This window comes from Carassius carassius, chromosome 18 (assembly GCF_963082965.1).
Source record: "Carassius carassius chromosome 18, fCarCar2.1, whole genome shotgun sequence".
In the NCBI taxonomy this organism is placed as follows: Eukaryota; Metazoa; Chordata; class Actinopteri; order Cypriniformes; family Cyprinidae; genus Carassius; species Carassius carassius.
In genome coordinates, this window is record NC_081772.1 from 13,908,121 (window position 1) to 13,924,290 (window position 16,170).

The window sequence follows — 16,170 nt, forward strand, 5'->3', positions numbered from 1 at the left end:
CAGTTCATAAAGATCATGTCTGTGACAAGAATCTCAAACCAGTCATTATGTTTCACTTAGGTTATGCTGTTGTCTGGGACACAGAGATGCTGATTTAATAATATTTTAAGGCTGTTCTTTTGTGACATTTAGACAAAGTCTTTGGCAACTCAGACACCAATTATCTGGATTATTTTTTATTTGCCTCATTTAGCATCAGCTAAAAAGAAAAAGTAGTCATTATTTACTAATAACTGTAATTGATTTACTTTGGATTCCATCTTATATGTCATTGGGCCTCACTCTGCAAGTGATCCTTAAAGGTAACTAAACATCCAAATTATAGTTTTGAATCACTTGAACACGGGACTACATGTGTGAGGGGTCATGCTGGGCAAAGTCAATATTAAATAAAATTTCAATGTCTAAAGAACCTGGATCAAACCCACACCTACACAATGTTTGATGTAGGTCACTGCTCTAAGTAATAAGATAAAGTTTTTTAGGACAAAAAAAAAAAAAGATTATGAAGCCACTCTCAATACAGTCATAAAAACTTGAGCTTTTAAAATTATGTATTTTTAAATTATGGATTTAACTTTGTGCTCAAAACACACCACTTCTCTTACCACCACAGACTACTGCCTCTAAATATGGTCTGGGTATTTCTGAAATGCGAACATGTCTTCAGTTCATTCTTTAAATGTTTTCCCCTCTTCTTTTATTATAGCGCAAGTTATCCTATAACAATGTCCAAACTTTCGCCCAGCACAGCAAAAAAGCATATACAGGAATGGTCTTTGCCTAGCTTAAATACCTGTTGAAATGGCACTTTTACAGGTTTTCTGCAAATTCTAAATGTTATACAGTAGCACTATAAAATAAATTTAAATAACATTTCAGAATGTATAATACTATACAGTATTATTAAAAATCGATAGTGTAATATTGTACTTTGAAATGGTAAAAAAATACAATAAAATGCTTATTCAATATTACTGTAGTTAGTGTTACGGTAATTTTACTGTTGAATGAATTACAGCAACTACTGGATAATTGTTGCCAGTAAGTTACTGCTAATTTGAAGACAATTTTTTACAGTGTATATAACCAAATTATCCAAACCTGATCCATATTAAACTGCTTAAAAAAACTGAATGCATTACTAATTTTAATTCTAAGCCTTACAATAGGTGTTGTTTACTTCTCTAAACACACAGCCAATGTATCGTGCCACCACGAGGTGGCTTGTGCAAACTTGGCCTGTAATTTACGCATTCAAAGATTCTAAACAAAATGCCTTGGAGCACAGCCAAACACCCAATTAACAGAGAGAGAGAGGGACCTCGCTCCATGGTTGGTTTAGCATGTGGACGCAAACTACAGTGCTCTCTTAATTTGAGATTTCCCGCGGGACACGTTCCATTGGGCTGTTTTTCTGTGGAGGCCCATCCGGCACCCAATGTTGACATTTCCACTGTCTGTAAATAAAACCAGGGCTAAAGCTTGAGCTTGAATATTTTTATTACCGCAGCTGCATGCCATTGTAAAATTAATGGTTCTGCATACAGTACATTTCATTTTACTAAGGGAGGTGCTTTAATAAAAATCTTAATATTCTATGAAATTTCATCAGCTGTGTAGTTTCAAGCAAGTGTAGTTTATGAGCACTTTTTGTTCTCAAAAATGTTTTATAGGGGAAACTGGAAAGAGTTGTAAGACATTTTGTTATTTTAAGTTATAACACTAACAGAAAACATTCATGTTTTTTTTTATTTTGTGCATGAGCTCAAAAATTATTTTTATAGATTAAATATCATACCACATCCCATCAATACCATTTTATTTTCATTATTAAAAATGACACCAACTTATAAACTAAACCAATATATCCTGTAAGTTCATGCCTCAAAACTATTTTGTCCATCTAAATCTTCTATAACTTGTACAATCATCTTCGAGGTTGTTGGCCATATTAAATGCGTGTTGTGCAGGCTGATGGTGTTGCACTCCCGGGTCTCTCTCTGGTTTGATGCTGTAAGGCGTGTCTGGCTGCTCTCCATGTGATACTGATGGGAGGAGGGCTCCTAAAAGGGAACCTACAGACACTTTTCAACAATTTCCAAAGCAGACAACCCTCGGGACGGACTGCAGGACGCATTTATACGGGCTGTTGGATACCTACTTCCTTTTGAACGCTCGTTATTTGACTAAAAAAAGGAGAAACAGCGACGTTATTCATCATGGGAGCGACACCATCCGTGCAGCGGGATGCGAAGAGCCCTGAAGATGCGCCAGAGGACATCAGTGCGGAGCTCGGCGACACTCAAGATGGAGAAAACGGAGACGGAAAGGTAACACTAGGTTTGAAAAGTAATAGTCGCTCTGAGATGACGTTTTGGATGTGTGTGGGGATATTAGAGGAGCAAAACACTCCACATGCTCATTTAAGTGTCCCCGTTCGGGACCCCTTGAGTCAGATGTGTGGCGCAGCTAGTTATTGAGCTTTGCTTCATGTAAACTCCTGATACCTCCTCACAGCTGTGATTGCGATATCTGCTTTTGTGATTCGCATTAGCAGGTATTCGAGAGAACGTTGAAACGGGTTTGTTTGTCTATTCTTAGAGCTTTTCTTAAGTTTAATGAGTAGATTTGCAGTAATACAGTGTTGCTGTCAGATTGTCTCCACCGGTTATTAGCTTCAGCTTTTTTTTTTTTTTGATCCAGAAAACATTGGATGTCGTCAGGGAAGAGAAAACTGAGATATGACTGCATTTCTATCCCATTCCCAATTTCCCATGAGGAAGGTGCATGTCCTAAATATTTTATGACCTCGTGAGTCAGATATAGTCTATCCTGGGTGGTCTCTTTGGTGTTTGAATGTGTTATTTGCTTGACATCATACTATTATCATCATCATTCAAGTTCTGCTTCTGAATATATAATTCAAAAACAGCAGTGCTTTCATACTGAATATTATCATGAGGCTGCAAAATTAATCATGGTCATATGTTCATATTATCACAACATGACTACAAATGAGATTTTATGTAGGAGTTCTAAACAAAGTTATTGAGGATAAAGGCAAAAAATTTGGCCAGTATAACTTTTCATATATTCTATACATTTTTGAACGTTTTGTGAGTTCCTAAGCAATAAATGGACTGTAACAGGTTGTGAGTGAAGAAACACAAATTTCCCTTCTTTCTCCAAGTATTCTGTAATCACTATGTTTACCATCCACTCCAGGTTTTCATTTCCTTCCCACTGATGAGAAGAAAAAAAACATTGTGGAGCAAGAAAAAACATTGTTCTCCAACATAGTACACTCCAATTACAATTCATAACTATTTTAGGTTGACAAATTGATGGCTGATTTGCATGAATTTGTGCAATCTGCTTATCCCCCAATGATGGTTTAGACATGGACCCTCATGACAACTTTTTATTTTTATATTATTTTTTATTGTGTTTTTGTACAAATCAAATTGTACATATTAGTCGCCACCTCATAAAATAGTTATGTCATCATAAGATTGGGTTGTCTCCAACCATTCTGGGACTTTTTCACTCTTGCGTGATCCCTTACTTAATTTAGAGACACAAATTTGCACTATGCTGTTATTTCTTGCCATGTGCCAAATCACGGGGTGCATAACTTACACCTTGCTATTATATTGCTTGAAAGCTCGATCTATTGAAATGACGGGATAATGTAGCAAGCAGAAGCCATGCAAAAACTCAGGGGTTTACCAAGAATCGGAGGATGATTTTTGATGGGATAAAGGGAAATCATTTTATTATGATATATTATACAGTTACATTATTTCAAGAGTTGCTTGAGTGAGTCTTAAAAGGAATGATTCGCGTACATATACAAAAGCGCTATACAAATAAAGTTGAATTGAATTGAATATGAATTCTCCCCTCGTGTCGTTCCAAGCCCAAGACTTATTTTCTTCCCAATGAAAGATATTTTGAAGAATGCTGGTAACAAATAGTTTTGTTTACCATTGATGAAAAAAGAAAGTCTGGTCCAGGTTTGGAACGAGGCATGAGAATGAGTAAATGATGACAGAATTTACATTTTTTGGATGAACTGTCCCTTTAAGTATCATGGGATAACTCCTGAATGTTGTTTAATTAGTCAACACTATAATCTACTACTATACCAGTAATTGAAACTTTTTTTTTTGGCATAAAACCTATGACAATTTCATCTGATGTTAACACAGTCAAATCCTGTATTGTTTACTTTTATTATTTAAAAAGTGCTTTTACAAAAACCACAGAGAAAATAATTGACAAATGCATTACAGAGATGATCCCAGTGTATTGATTTTGCATATTCGGAAGTGGAAAGCATATTCAATGTAGATGCTCTTGTATATCTACCATATTCAGTCTGGAGCTGAGAAAATGTTAACTTTTGTATGTTGTTATTTTATTTATTAGAGATCAGCACAACAACAGTGTTAATAATGAAACTATACCCAACAGACCACAGCTTGTTTTAGGAGAGAAATGTGCGGAAATATTATGGGACACATTTTGTTCTTGAAAAGAGTTACAATTCTTTTGAAAGAAGGTACAAACAAGGCAATGACCTTGCATTTTTCTCTCCCAGCATTTCATTCTTCTTCTTCAGCTGTTTAGTTTCTGTGAAGTGCATGAAGATTGTCTGACTAGCTGAGCTTGTATAGCTTACAATATATGCCTTTTTTAACAGGCAAGCCTGAAAGAATAAACATATAGTTGTTGGAACAAGACCGTAAACACAAAAAACCCTGACTGACTGAATTATGTGTGAATCTAAATCTACTGTAGACTGAAACATGATGAAACCTGTGTGAGATATGGAATAATCAAAAGTCTAACATTTGTTATTTATCAGATAAGGACCCCTTGAACAAGTGTGGTCTGGCAAGACCGTGTATGTCTGCGTTCACTTAAGCAATACAACTATGCTGTTGTATTGTGGTAGATAAACTTCTTCTCTGGTATGCATAGGAATTTTAGTAATTTCTCTCGCTCTTTCACACACACTTGCGCTATCTAAAAATGGGTCAAAACAAAACATAGATGAGATTGAGCACCATCTCCTCACATTTGAACATTTCCTCCCCTTGAAATGCCTCCAAAACACTGAAGGGCGGCTCTCGACTCTTTTAAGACTCTTTGCTGTGGATTCAATGCTAAGCCCCAAGACTTAATTGCAAACATTAACTCACAATAATGCCTATGTTTCCCTTACTATAAGATACACACTTGGGCCTTTTTCCAAACCAACAAAGCACTGACTGACAAGTCCATTAACACCCTTTAGGCATATGGAGTAGTTTCTCGATTTTCAAAGTCTGAAAACACTAAAAAAAACCTGCGATTAGCTTGCATAAACTTGTTTAACTTTATGAAGGATGGTATAAAACCCTTTACATGTCAGATCGGTAATGAGAGAGGGGTAGTGTGGGAGCGTTTGCAATCAGATAAGAGCCTTATAAATGATGGGACCCGAGAAGAGGGAGGAGGAGTGGAGAGCGAAGAGAACAGAGGGCCTATTTAGGATGGGTTGGAGGACAAGTCCCGGGGCAGAGGGGTGCTGTGTGTGCATCGGCCCGAGGAAAGAGAACTAGAGAAAGAGAGTGATGCAAGGAGGGGGACTTGGGTGGAAGGTTGTTGGTTTGAAAGGGAACATATCCCGTAGAAAGAGTGAAATAGAGAGGGCACTGCGAAGGAAAACAACTAGATGGATAATTAGCATGTGCTTTGCTACTGGGGGTGACGAGAACAGTAAAGGAGAGAGAGAGAGGGGTACATTTTTCTTTTTGCAAGTAAAAAGAAATGAGTAAACCTTTGTTCAAAAGGTAATAAACATGAGATGGCATGCTGATTCTTGTGCAGTCACACTGAATACAGGTAATGTTGAATAAAGAACACAGGTTCTGAATACAGGTTAGTTTTGTGGTTGTTATTATTATATAATTTTTGCACCTTAAGGTTAAACATCTAAATGATTAACTCATCTAAATGAGTATGAGCCTAGGACCTGCTGACCACTTGGATTGTATTATATTCAATGCAATGTCCAATGACAGTTTTGAAATGCAGAAAGGGAAAGTATGAAAAGACAATTAGTCACTTAAAGGCACTTAAAATAATTCACATAGGTGAAGGATTCAGATGGAGAGTGAGCTGTCATCAGCCAGAGAGAGGGAAGGTGGCAGAGAAGGAAAATCTATTTAGTTTTAATATCTGGTTTAGAAAAGAAAAAGATTTTGTGTACTTGATTCTTTTTTTCTTTTTCTTTTTTCTTATAATCTGTTAATCAGGTGTTTAGTGATTTTTCTTAGTTTTTTGTTGGACAATTACATCAGTTATTAGAGGGACCACCCTGTTTCAGAGCAGGACTTCATTTCCAGAAAAGGAAATTAAAGGAGGCATGATGCTCATGAAGTTAGTTCCTGTTTAAAGATCCCGTTATTCTCCTGATTATGTGTTATTTAGAGCAGAAATTTAAGCTATTTTTAAATAAAAAAAGGGATGAAAATTAAATTAGTGAAAGGAATGAAAATATTACATAATATTTCTATATCAATTAAATGCTGTTCTTTTGAGCACTGTATTCATGAGAGAATTCTGTATGATACATTTTTTATTCATCTTTTTTCCACCAAAAAAATAAATAAAAAGGCAGTACAACTGTTTTCAACATTGATAATAATACAGAATGTTTCGTGCATCAGATCAGATCTATATATAAATGTTGTTTCTGAGGAATCATGTGACACTGCAGACTGAATTAATGACTGCTGAAAATACAGCTTTGCCATCAAAGGAATACATTACACTTCAAAATATATTCAAAAATAGAAAACAATCATTTGAAATTGTAGATCATATTTCACAATATTATTTTTTTACAGAATTTTTGATCATATAAAAGCAGTTTTGGTGAGTATAAGAGACTTACTAATAAAAAATATTGATGTGTTTTTATTGAATCCTTTGCTAATGTTTTCTTTGGTTTGTTGTTTACAGAAAAAATAATCAGCTTCTGAACCAAATTTGTGTTTAGAAATATAAACAGTTTCACTGATTCTGACTCTGCTGGTGCCATCTCAATTTCCCTCTCTCTTTGACTCTTAATTTGCCTCTTATTAGAAAGGTCCTGTTTACATGGGTCAAAATAGATGGCTTCTATTTTCACCAGCCAACTCCCACTGTCCTCCTCCATCACATTCACCCTCTTTTTTTTGTTTCCACTCTCCTCCTCCCCTCTCTCCCTCTTTAGAAGGGAAGTTGGCCTCATAAAATGTTAATAAGTGCCAGAGTTACATAAAAACACAGTCTTCCAGAATAGAAAAAAACAGAGGCCAGTGAGGACAATGGTAGAAAGAAGAGACTGTTTATAATACATGAGGCATCCTTTTGACATATCTTCTTTAATTAACAATATGGAGCAAAGAAATATTTAATTCCTTTTCTCAAGTAAACAAGCAATCTTATTTCCTCATCTTCTGAGCTACTCTTCACTGGCAGTGGGCTTGTGCTGATAAAAGCAAAGCACTCTCTTCTTGTGGAGATCCCTGACTAAGTGCTTTCATCAGGAGCCAGCATCAATAACGTTTCATTACTGCCCTGCCAGAAAAAGACAATCCCTGTCAACCGTTTACTTTTGTCTGCACTTCACAGTTCAAGAAACCTATTGTGCTGCTGAACAACAACTAAAGGCTCCTAGATGTGCAGGCTTCACAGTTTATTACAGAAGTAGTGGAGACTATTGACTTATAGCTCATTTGAAGATAACCATCATCCGGAAGCTTCACTAGGATGGATTCTGGAAGTCTTTTGGATTTGAAAGTGAATCCTCAACCACAGGTGCCTGAATGCTTTTGAATATATTTTGGCTTTTTTAAATGACTTAAAAACGTGGGTTAAATTATTGGCATCCTTGTGCATATTTTTTCCAGTTAAATTAAATCTGCTCACAAAGGAAGATGCCATAAAAACTACAGTGTAATGAGTTATGGCAGATTGTGTTGTCCAGCTGGTCCTGGGCTGTTTGCATGCGAGTTTTATTGCTTTTAGATGATGTCATAACTCTTGTTTCTCTGTAAATAAGCAAACACAACCTCCACAATATTTACAAGGCTGATTTTTTAAAACTGGGCATAAAAGTCATAGATGCTCTTTTCTGTGCAGTGTTTTTGTTATGCATGTAGAAATCAGCCTTTGAATCAAAGAGATTATGCAAATACAAACACTCCTACAGAGTGTAATAATGATGATGTCAACAAAATTGAGCAGAAGCCACAATCAGTGGATGATTCTGTCATCACAGACAGGAACCACTCCCATTCAAATAAACCCCAAAACAGATGATCTGATATGTGAGATGGTTACTGAGCTTCAGCTGAAATTTTTGCAAAACATTTTGACTGCAATTTTTTCCCCCAGCAATTTAACGTTGCTTTTACCTCATGAAAAGCATTTCCTAATGAAGATGACAGCAATAATGCATCAAATCATGGCAGTGAATACAGCATTACATTGTATATATCCAGGCATATCCGTGTAGACGAGTACATGAGTATTATGCCATGCAAATGTATTTTTGGCAGTTGTGCTTATGCCTTATTTGCATAATATCTTTATTAAATCTGGTGCAAAAATGCAGGTATCATGTGCAAATAAACAATGGTAGATCAGTCTTTGTAAATTTCCCTTAATGTAGCATTTTCCTTTTATGAATGTATTCCATTTTAACAGTGTGGGTGGGCTTTAGCTGTGCCCCTTAGGGAGTTGTAGTTCAATGAGATGTAGTAATTAAAGTGTGGATTCCATTTGCCAGGCGAGGGAGTCATAAGGCTTAGTCAGATTTGTCTTGCTACTCTCCTAACAGCCCTTAAATCTGACCAAAATTCACCTGTCATGACAATCGTGGCAGATGTAAAGGCTTCTTGATAAATCCTTTTATTCACATTAAAGAATAAACTTCTGTTGTGCGAATTAAGAGTGAATAATATTTGTACCAGCTGTTTGTGGAGCTCTCATCAAGATCCCTTAACTGATTTCGAATTTCTGATGAAATGGAGAATACAGAATGTTTGATAGCTGAGCGTAACTGTGCTGGCTGTGAGTAAAATCAATATTGGAAATGGGCTCCATTTGAGTCATGGGGAAGCATCGCTAATGGATAATAACCATGACTTAGTGTTTATGAGTAAATGGCTCAGACCAGCATGATGAAGTGGTTTGTTTAGACAGTGTACTATTTCTTTATGAGAAAATATACTTTTCGAGTAGCTGTAGATTTGAGTTATTATTTATTTTGGTATATAAAACTTTATATACATAGTCACTTAAAACTGTTTACAAGGTACCTTACTGAAGACACATACATAAACGTTTACATATACATATGTGAGCAGATTCAAAAACAGAGTAAGAAAAAAAAATGAAAAAAAAATATACATAAAAATTGGTCATTGGACATGGTCCACAAACAAATAGTAAGGTAGTACTAGTAAAATAGTAATACATTCCCAGTGTCCCCATAGAATATTGTGAGACTGTGGTGGGTGCACATTGGTTCTTCTAAGGGGTTCCGGGGGTATGGGTATGCCCCCCCCCCCCCAGAACAATTTGGTCATATTAAATTTAAATGCATGAATATGGTGACAATGGAAACATGGGAACAATGACAAAATTTGCATTTAGAAGATATAAGTATTCAAAACATTCAGTATCTCACTTCCACCAATATGGATCAATGATTTTTATCAGCTGTGATGTAAAGTAAACAGGAACACTATTATTTTCCCGCGCATCTAAGCATGTTGTTTCTATAGGATCTGGAGCTTCTAACGGCAGCAGCAGGGATGCAATGACTTTACCAATTAATGTGAATTTACTCCACCATTTTATGTGTTACTCTTTCTCCCATTCATAGTAATATGAGCGATCACATTGCATCACATGACATAAGACATCACATTGCTTGCTATTGTAACCGAGGCACAGTTCACATGTCTTCGGTTTAATATGTTCCCTGTGTTTGTGACTTTGGCTTTGTAGAACAGCTAAACAAAGAAGGAAGCCAGATGAGGAGTTAAGGACTTCCTTTTTCAGACACATGCACTGATTCTCCTTCACTGCAGTGCAGATTCTCATCAGCTTAGTGCTGTACCTAAAATAGCCAGCCGCTATCCTGTCTCTCTCTCTCTCTCTCTCTCTCTCTCCCTGTCACACACACATACATACATACACACTGTCCTTCTTTCTTTCTCTCAGAGGACAAAATAACCCTCCTTCATCTTTGAAAGACAAATCATGACTCGTGCCTCTTGACGAACTGCTGTGATCCCTGTTTCTGGTAAAGGTGCACATGTTTCTGTATATGCGAGTGTTGGGGGAGGAAATTAAAAAGCACATTTAAAATTTGTAAGTGTTCAGGGAGAGCTGTAAAATCTCAGCGCAATCATGTATTGATTGAAAGGTCATATATCGCTCCGGTTTACTGCAGTGCCAGGGCATTTAGAAATGTTATCTTAAAACCTACACTGACCTACTGTCAGGAGATTTAGAGAACACAAAGAGTCCTAGAATGCACTGTAGTAAACACTGGTTGAATTGTCTGGCTTTATTAGAGATGATGATAGAGATGGACTCTTATCACTGGCTGAGTAAGGAGAAGATATGCAAGATTCATATACAATGTTTATGAAAACAGAGATGCTCATAGGTAAAAGCTGATATTATATAGCTCATATTAGTTCAGGTAAAAACATTTTAGTAATTAGTAATTTCTTTATTACTCACCCTCAGGTTGTTTCAAATCTGTATGACTACCTGTGCAACACAAAAGAATATATTTTGGAAAAAATGGTGGCAACCAAACCGTTTTGATTACTATTATGGACTAAAAACAGACACATTTCTCAAAATATATATTTTTTTATGTTCCACAGAAGAAAAAAAGTCAAAAATGAAGACACGATTTTCATTTTTGGTTGAACTTTACCCTTTAAAGTTTTTTTAAAGCTTTTGCTTTTGTGCATGTCTCCACCAAATTTTGTCATATGCCTTTACCACAGTAACATTGTTAAGGCATAAAATAAAATCAGGCAGCATGTGATAATCACTAAAAGCTCAGTTCCTTTTGTCTGAAACATTTCTGTATCTTCTTTGGTTGGATAAAAACATCATGTGGCAGTTGCCAGCAGTGTGTGAACTAATTTTCCTGGTGTTGTATCTAATCTTCTCAGGTCTCCTGAGAAAAAGCACTTTGTGTCTGTCCAACAACAGATGGGAAATGTCATTTTAAAGTGTAAGCAGTCACAGTTTGCGAAAGTGTATTAAAAACGTACTCGGTTACTAAACGTAACCTCGGTTCTCTCTAGAAGAGCGAACGAGTACTGCGTCTTAGCTAAGACGCTACGGGAAAAGTCTCTTTTCACGAAATACTGAAGCAAAAAATTATCCTTAATTTTGTATTTTTGTTAAGCGCATTTGCAGCAGTACACAGCCATAGGCGAGACGGCTCGTTCGCTCATTGGCTTGTTCTGCGGCAACTGCACAGCCTATCGAGCGCGGGCTGATGCAACATCAGACCAATAAGGGCGCTTCGCGCCCTTCTTGCCACTTCCCGCCGAAACGGGTGTGGCCCAACCTATAAAAGGAGCTCGAAAAGGCTGACTCACCTGATTTATTTCATCGCCGAAGCGAACCAGAGTGAATCGTGCGCACGGCAGAGAACGCAGTACTCGTTCGCTCTTCTAGAGAGAACCGAGGTTACGTTTAGTAACCGAGTACGTTCTCTTACGAGAGCTCTCTCGTACTGCGTCTTAGCTAAGACGCTACGGGAACCCAATGCAAAACGCCGTGCGCGCAGGGATCACACACCGATAAACCTGAAGCAACGCCCAGGATTTACAGTGCACAGTCACCTGAGGGACTCACAGAGAGTCCAGGACAGAAAAGGGGGAAAGCCCTCCGTCCCATATCTAGCAGCATCCGTAGATGCGGCAATATGACATCACACAGCCGAGGCAAGCCTGACCAATGTGGCAATGCGGGTCTTACGCAATACTGCCCATATAACAGTCGGCAGCGCATAGCGCTCATGAACTCAGAATTCCCCTCAGGGCCCTGATTCGACTATACCGACAGCAGCCTTGCTTGCAAGGCGGGAACCTCCAGGTTATAGAACCTGATAAATGTAGACGGCGAGGCCCAACCTGCCGCCATACATATATCCTGCAAGGAGATCCCAGTAGACCACACCCACGACGAGGCGACGCCTCTTGTGGAGTGTGCTCTGACGCCCAACGGGCACTGATGGCCCCTGGAAGCATAAGCTAACGCTATGGCATCAACTATCCATCTGGATAGAGTCTGTCTCGAAACAGCCATTCCCTTGGAACGTCCACCGAACGAGACAAACAGCTGCTCCGTCTGCCGAAAGGCAGCAGAGCGAGACACATAAGCTCTTAAAACCCTGACAGGGCAAAGAAGACTCGAGTCTCTATCCTCTCCTGACACCGGCAGGGCTGACAGGGCAATAACCTGAGCCCGAAACGGCGTGTTGAGGGATTTCGGCACATAACTGTGCCTAGGTTTGAGTATGACCCTTGAGTCATTAGGCCCAAACTCCAAGCACGACTGGCTCACCGAGAGCGCGTGCAAATCACCCACACGCTTCACCGAAGCGAGAGCCAACAAGAATACTATCTTAAACGACAGATGCTGAAGGCTAAACGATTGGATAGGCTCAAAAAGGGGGACCCTTCATGGCCTCCAAAACCGCCGCGAGGTCCCACATAGGGACTGACGGAGGTCTGGGAGGATTCAGCCTCCTAGCTCCTCTGAGGAACCGGATGACCAAATCATTCCTTCCTATTGACTGACCGAGCGCTGTTTCAGAAAACGCTGCGATGGCCGCCACATAAACTTTGAGCGTGGATGGGGCTCTGCCCTTATCCAACAGTCCCTTTAGGAAGGAGAGAACCTCCGTCACCTCACAACTAAGGGGTGAATATCCTCGAGCTGTGCACCAGCTGGAGAACACCGACCACTTCGAGGCATACAGACATCGTGTCGACGGAGCTCTAGCCTGAGTGATGGTATTCAGCACTCCCACTGCGAGATCAGCGGGTAACCGTTGAGCGCCCACACATGGAGGGACCACAACTCCGGTTGAGGGTGCCAAATCGAGCCCCTGGCCTGCGAGAGGAGGTCCCTCCTCAACGGTACTGGCCACGGGGCGACATCTGCTAACTGCATCAAATCCTGGAACCATGGTTGGTTCCTCAAAAGAGGTGCTACAAGCAGTATTGAACATCTCGTTTCTCTCACCCGTTCTATCACCTGCGGAAGGAGGGAGACGGGAGGGAAAGCATAAAGCGGGCAGCACGGCCATTCCCGTGACAGCGCACTTTCGTTCTTGGAAAAGAACGCAGGGCAGTGAGCATTTTCGTGGGACGCGAAGAGGTCCACCTCCGCCCTGCCAAATCTCTCCCACAACAGCCGGACTGTTTGCGGGTGTAGAGACCATTCGCCTGTAGGAACATTGCCTCTGGACAGCCTGTCTGGACCCAGATTCTGTAGCCCAGGCACATGCACTGCCCTCAGCGAACGCATGTCGCGCTGAGCCCAAACCAGGAGGCGTTCTGCTAGCCTGTACAGGTTTCAGGACCCGAGACCGCCCTGTCGATTTATGTAGGACACCACAGATATGTTGCCCGAACGGACTAAGACGTGGTGATCCTTGATTTGGGGACAAAAGCGCATCAGCGCGTTCTCCACTGCCAGCATTTCCAGACAGTTGATATGATGGAGCTTTTCCCATTCTGACCATAGGCCAAAGGACGGTCTGCCCTCGAGCAGCGCTCCCCATCCCGAAGTGGAGGCGTCCGTCGACACCATCTTCACATTCGGGGAAGTCCCCAGGCTTACACCTGATCGGTACCAACCGTTCGCTGTCCAAGGTGCCAGAGCTGTGACACAGCTCTGATTGACCTTGAGATGCAGCCGGCCAGACGCCCACGCTCTGCGCGGCACCCGCGTCTTCAGCCAGAACTGCAGGGGGCGCATGCGGAGCAGGCCCAGCTGCAGAGCCGGAGATGCTGAGGCCATGAGGCCCAGCATCTTCTGACAGTGTTTGAGCGACACGGTCGCGCCGCAGCGGAAAGAACTCGCTGCGCGCTGAATGCCCATCACGCGCCTTGGTGACAGCCGCGCCGTCATGGAACACGAGTTCAGAACTATACCCAGAAACACAATCGTCTGACTGGGGTTCAGCGAACTCTTCGCCCAATTGACACTGAGGCCGAGCTTCTCGAAGTGATCGAGTAAAACGGCCCTGTGGTCCACGAGCTCCACTCGTGATCGGGCCAGAACCAGCCAGTCGTCCAAATAATCCAGCACTCGCATGTCTCTGAGTCTGAGAGGAGCGAGCGCTGCATCCATGCACCTCGTAAACGTACGAGGAGCCACGGAGGACTGTAAACTGGTATGCCTGGCCCTCGAAGGCGAATCTCAAATATCGCCTGTGGTTTGACGCTATCTGTATTTGAAAATACGCGTCCCTCAGATCTATTGACATGAACCAGTCCCCTCTGCGAATCTGCGCGAGGAGTTTCCTGGTTGTAAGCATTTTGAAAACTGCGTTTCATCAATGCCTTGTTCAGCTGTCTTAGATCCAGTATGGGCCTGAGACCCCCGTCTCTCTTGGGCACCAGAAAGTATCTGCTGTACAGCCCCCCCTCGCTTTGAGCTTGAGACACAGGCTCTACAGCTCCTTTGCTCAACAGTTTTGATATTTCGGCCCGAAGTATGTGTGCTACTTCTGTTTTGACCGTAGTTTCGACGCGCGCTGAAAAGCGCGGAGGGCGTCGAAAAAACTGTATCGAGTAGCCTCTCTTTATAATGCCTAGCACCCAATCCGAAACCCCTGGAAGCGCTGACCATGCATCTGCATGAATGGCTAAGGGCTGGATGCGAAGCGCGCTCTGTTGACCGGGCAACGGCGGCGCTCGGGTGTGCTGCGCATTTGAGGCGGGGAGCGCGCTGATCACAGCGGGCAGATCGCTCCTCCTCGACCCCGTCCCGGCGCTTAACCGACTGGGGGAAGGCTGAGCAGGTCCTGTGGGACTCGATATGTCTGCGAGTAACTGTGGGCTTCATATGTGCACATTTACCACTTTCAACTCGCTGTCTGCCTGTGCAGAGCGTACGTGCACGGGCCTTGTTTTTACAGAAGCCACGCGCCGTATGTGACATAGTGTATGTGGGCACTGGGGAGTGGGCACGTTTACTATGCGGCGCGCTCGACCGATCTGTGTCGATCTTATGTGCGCGAGCCCTGTGTGCAGGGCTGTGCTTACATGTGGAGATGGGCACTGAGGAGTGGGCATCGTCACTGCATTTATAGCACCATCGGCCGTGGCCGGACGAACGTGCACTGGTTTCGTTTTTACAGAAACCACATGACGCGTGTGACATAGTGATTTTGGGCACTGAGGAGTGGGCACGTCTACTATGTAGTGCGCGTGATAGACTTGAGTCGCTTTTATGGGCGCAGGCCCTGTGTGCAGGGCTGTGCTTACATGTGGAGATGGGCACTGAGGAGTGGGCATCGTCACTACATTTATAGCACCATCGGCCGTGGCCGGACGAACGTGCATGGGTTTCGTTTTTACAGAAACCACATGACCCGTGTGACATAGTGATTGTGGGCACTGAGGAGTGGGCACGTCTACTATGTAGTGCGCGTGATCGACTTGAGTCGCTTTTATGGGCGCGAGTCCTGTGTGAAGGGCTGTGCTTATATGTGGAGATGGGCACTGAGCATCGTCACTACATTTATAGCACCATCGGCCGTGGCCGGGACACCAGAAATTACACCTTTTTCGGGAAATATCTGGGTAGCCGTGATAACGGTTTTTGTGTTCAGGCAAGCGGGCAACCGTACAGGCTTGCGCATTGCAAAAAACGCTGAAACAGTCACAATCTCTGGAACTGAAACAGCGGCGCGCTTAGGTGAGAGCCCGGCCACAGCGGAACTCGTACACCGGCGCTTCGATGAAGCAGCCATCATGTGTAGTGCCGACGCAGCGTCATGCAGCATGCATAGATGGCTTTCCTAGGATGGCTTCAGGGCTCCCGGCCTCACCGTAATCCTCTGCCGCT

The 16,170-nt window shown here is 41.8% G+C and overlaps 1 protein-coding gene across 1 annotated transcript in view; it reads left to right on the forward strand.

Moving 5' to 3' along the window:
• Nucleotides 1-2,051: 2,051 nt before the first annotated feature.
• Nucleotides 2,052-16,170, forward strand: part of LOC132092463 (A-kinase anchor protein 12-like) — a 43,662-nt gene continuing 29,543 nt past the window's right edge. Inside the window, exon 1 of the mRNA XM_059498706.1 lies at nt 2,052-2,333. Within this exon, the coding sequence (XP_059354689.1) occupies nt 2,223-2,333 (111 nt within the window). The 5' untranslated portion in view covers nt 2,052-2,222. The remainder of the gene's footprint in view (nt 2,334-16,170) is intronic.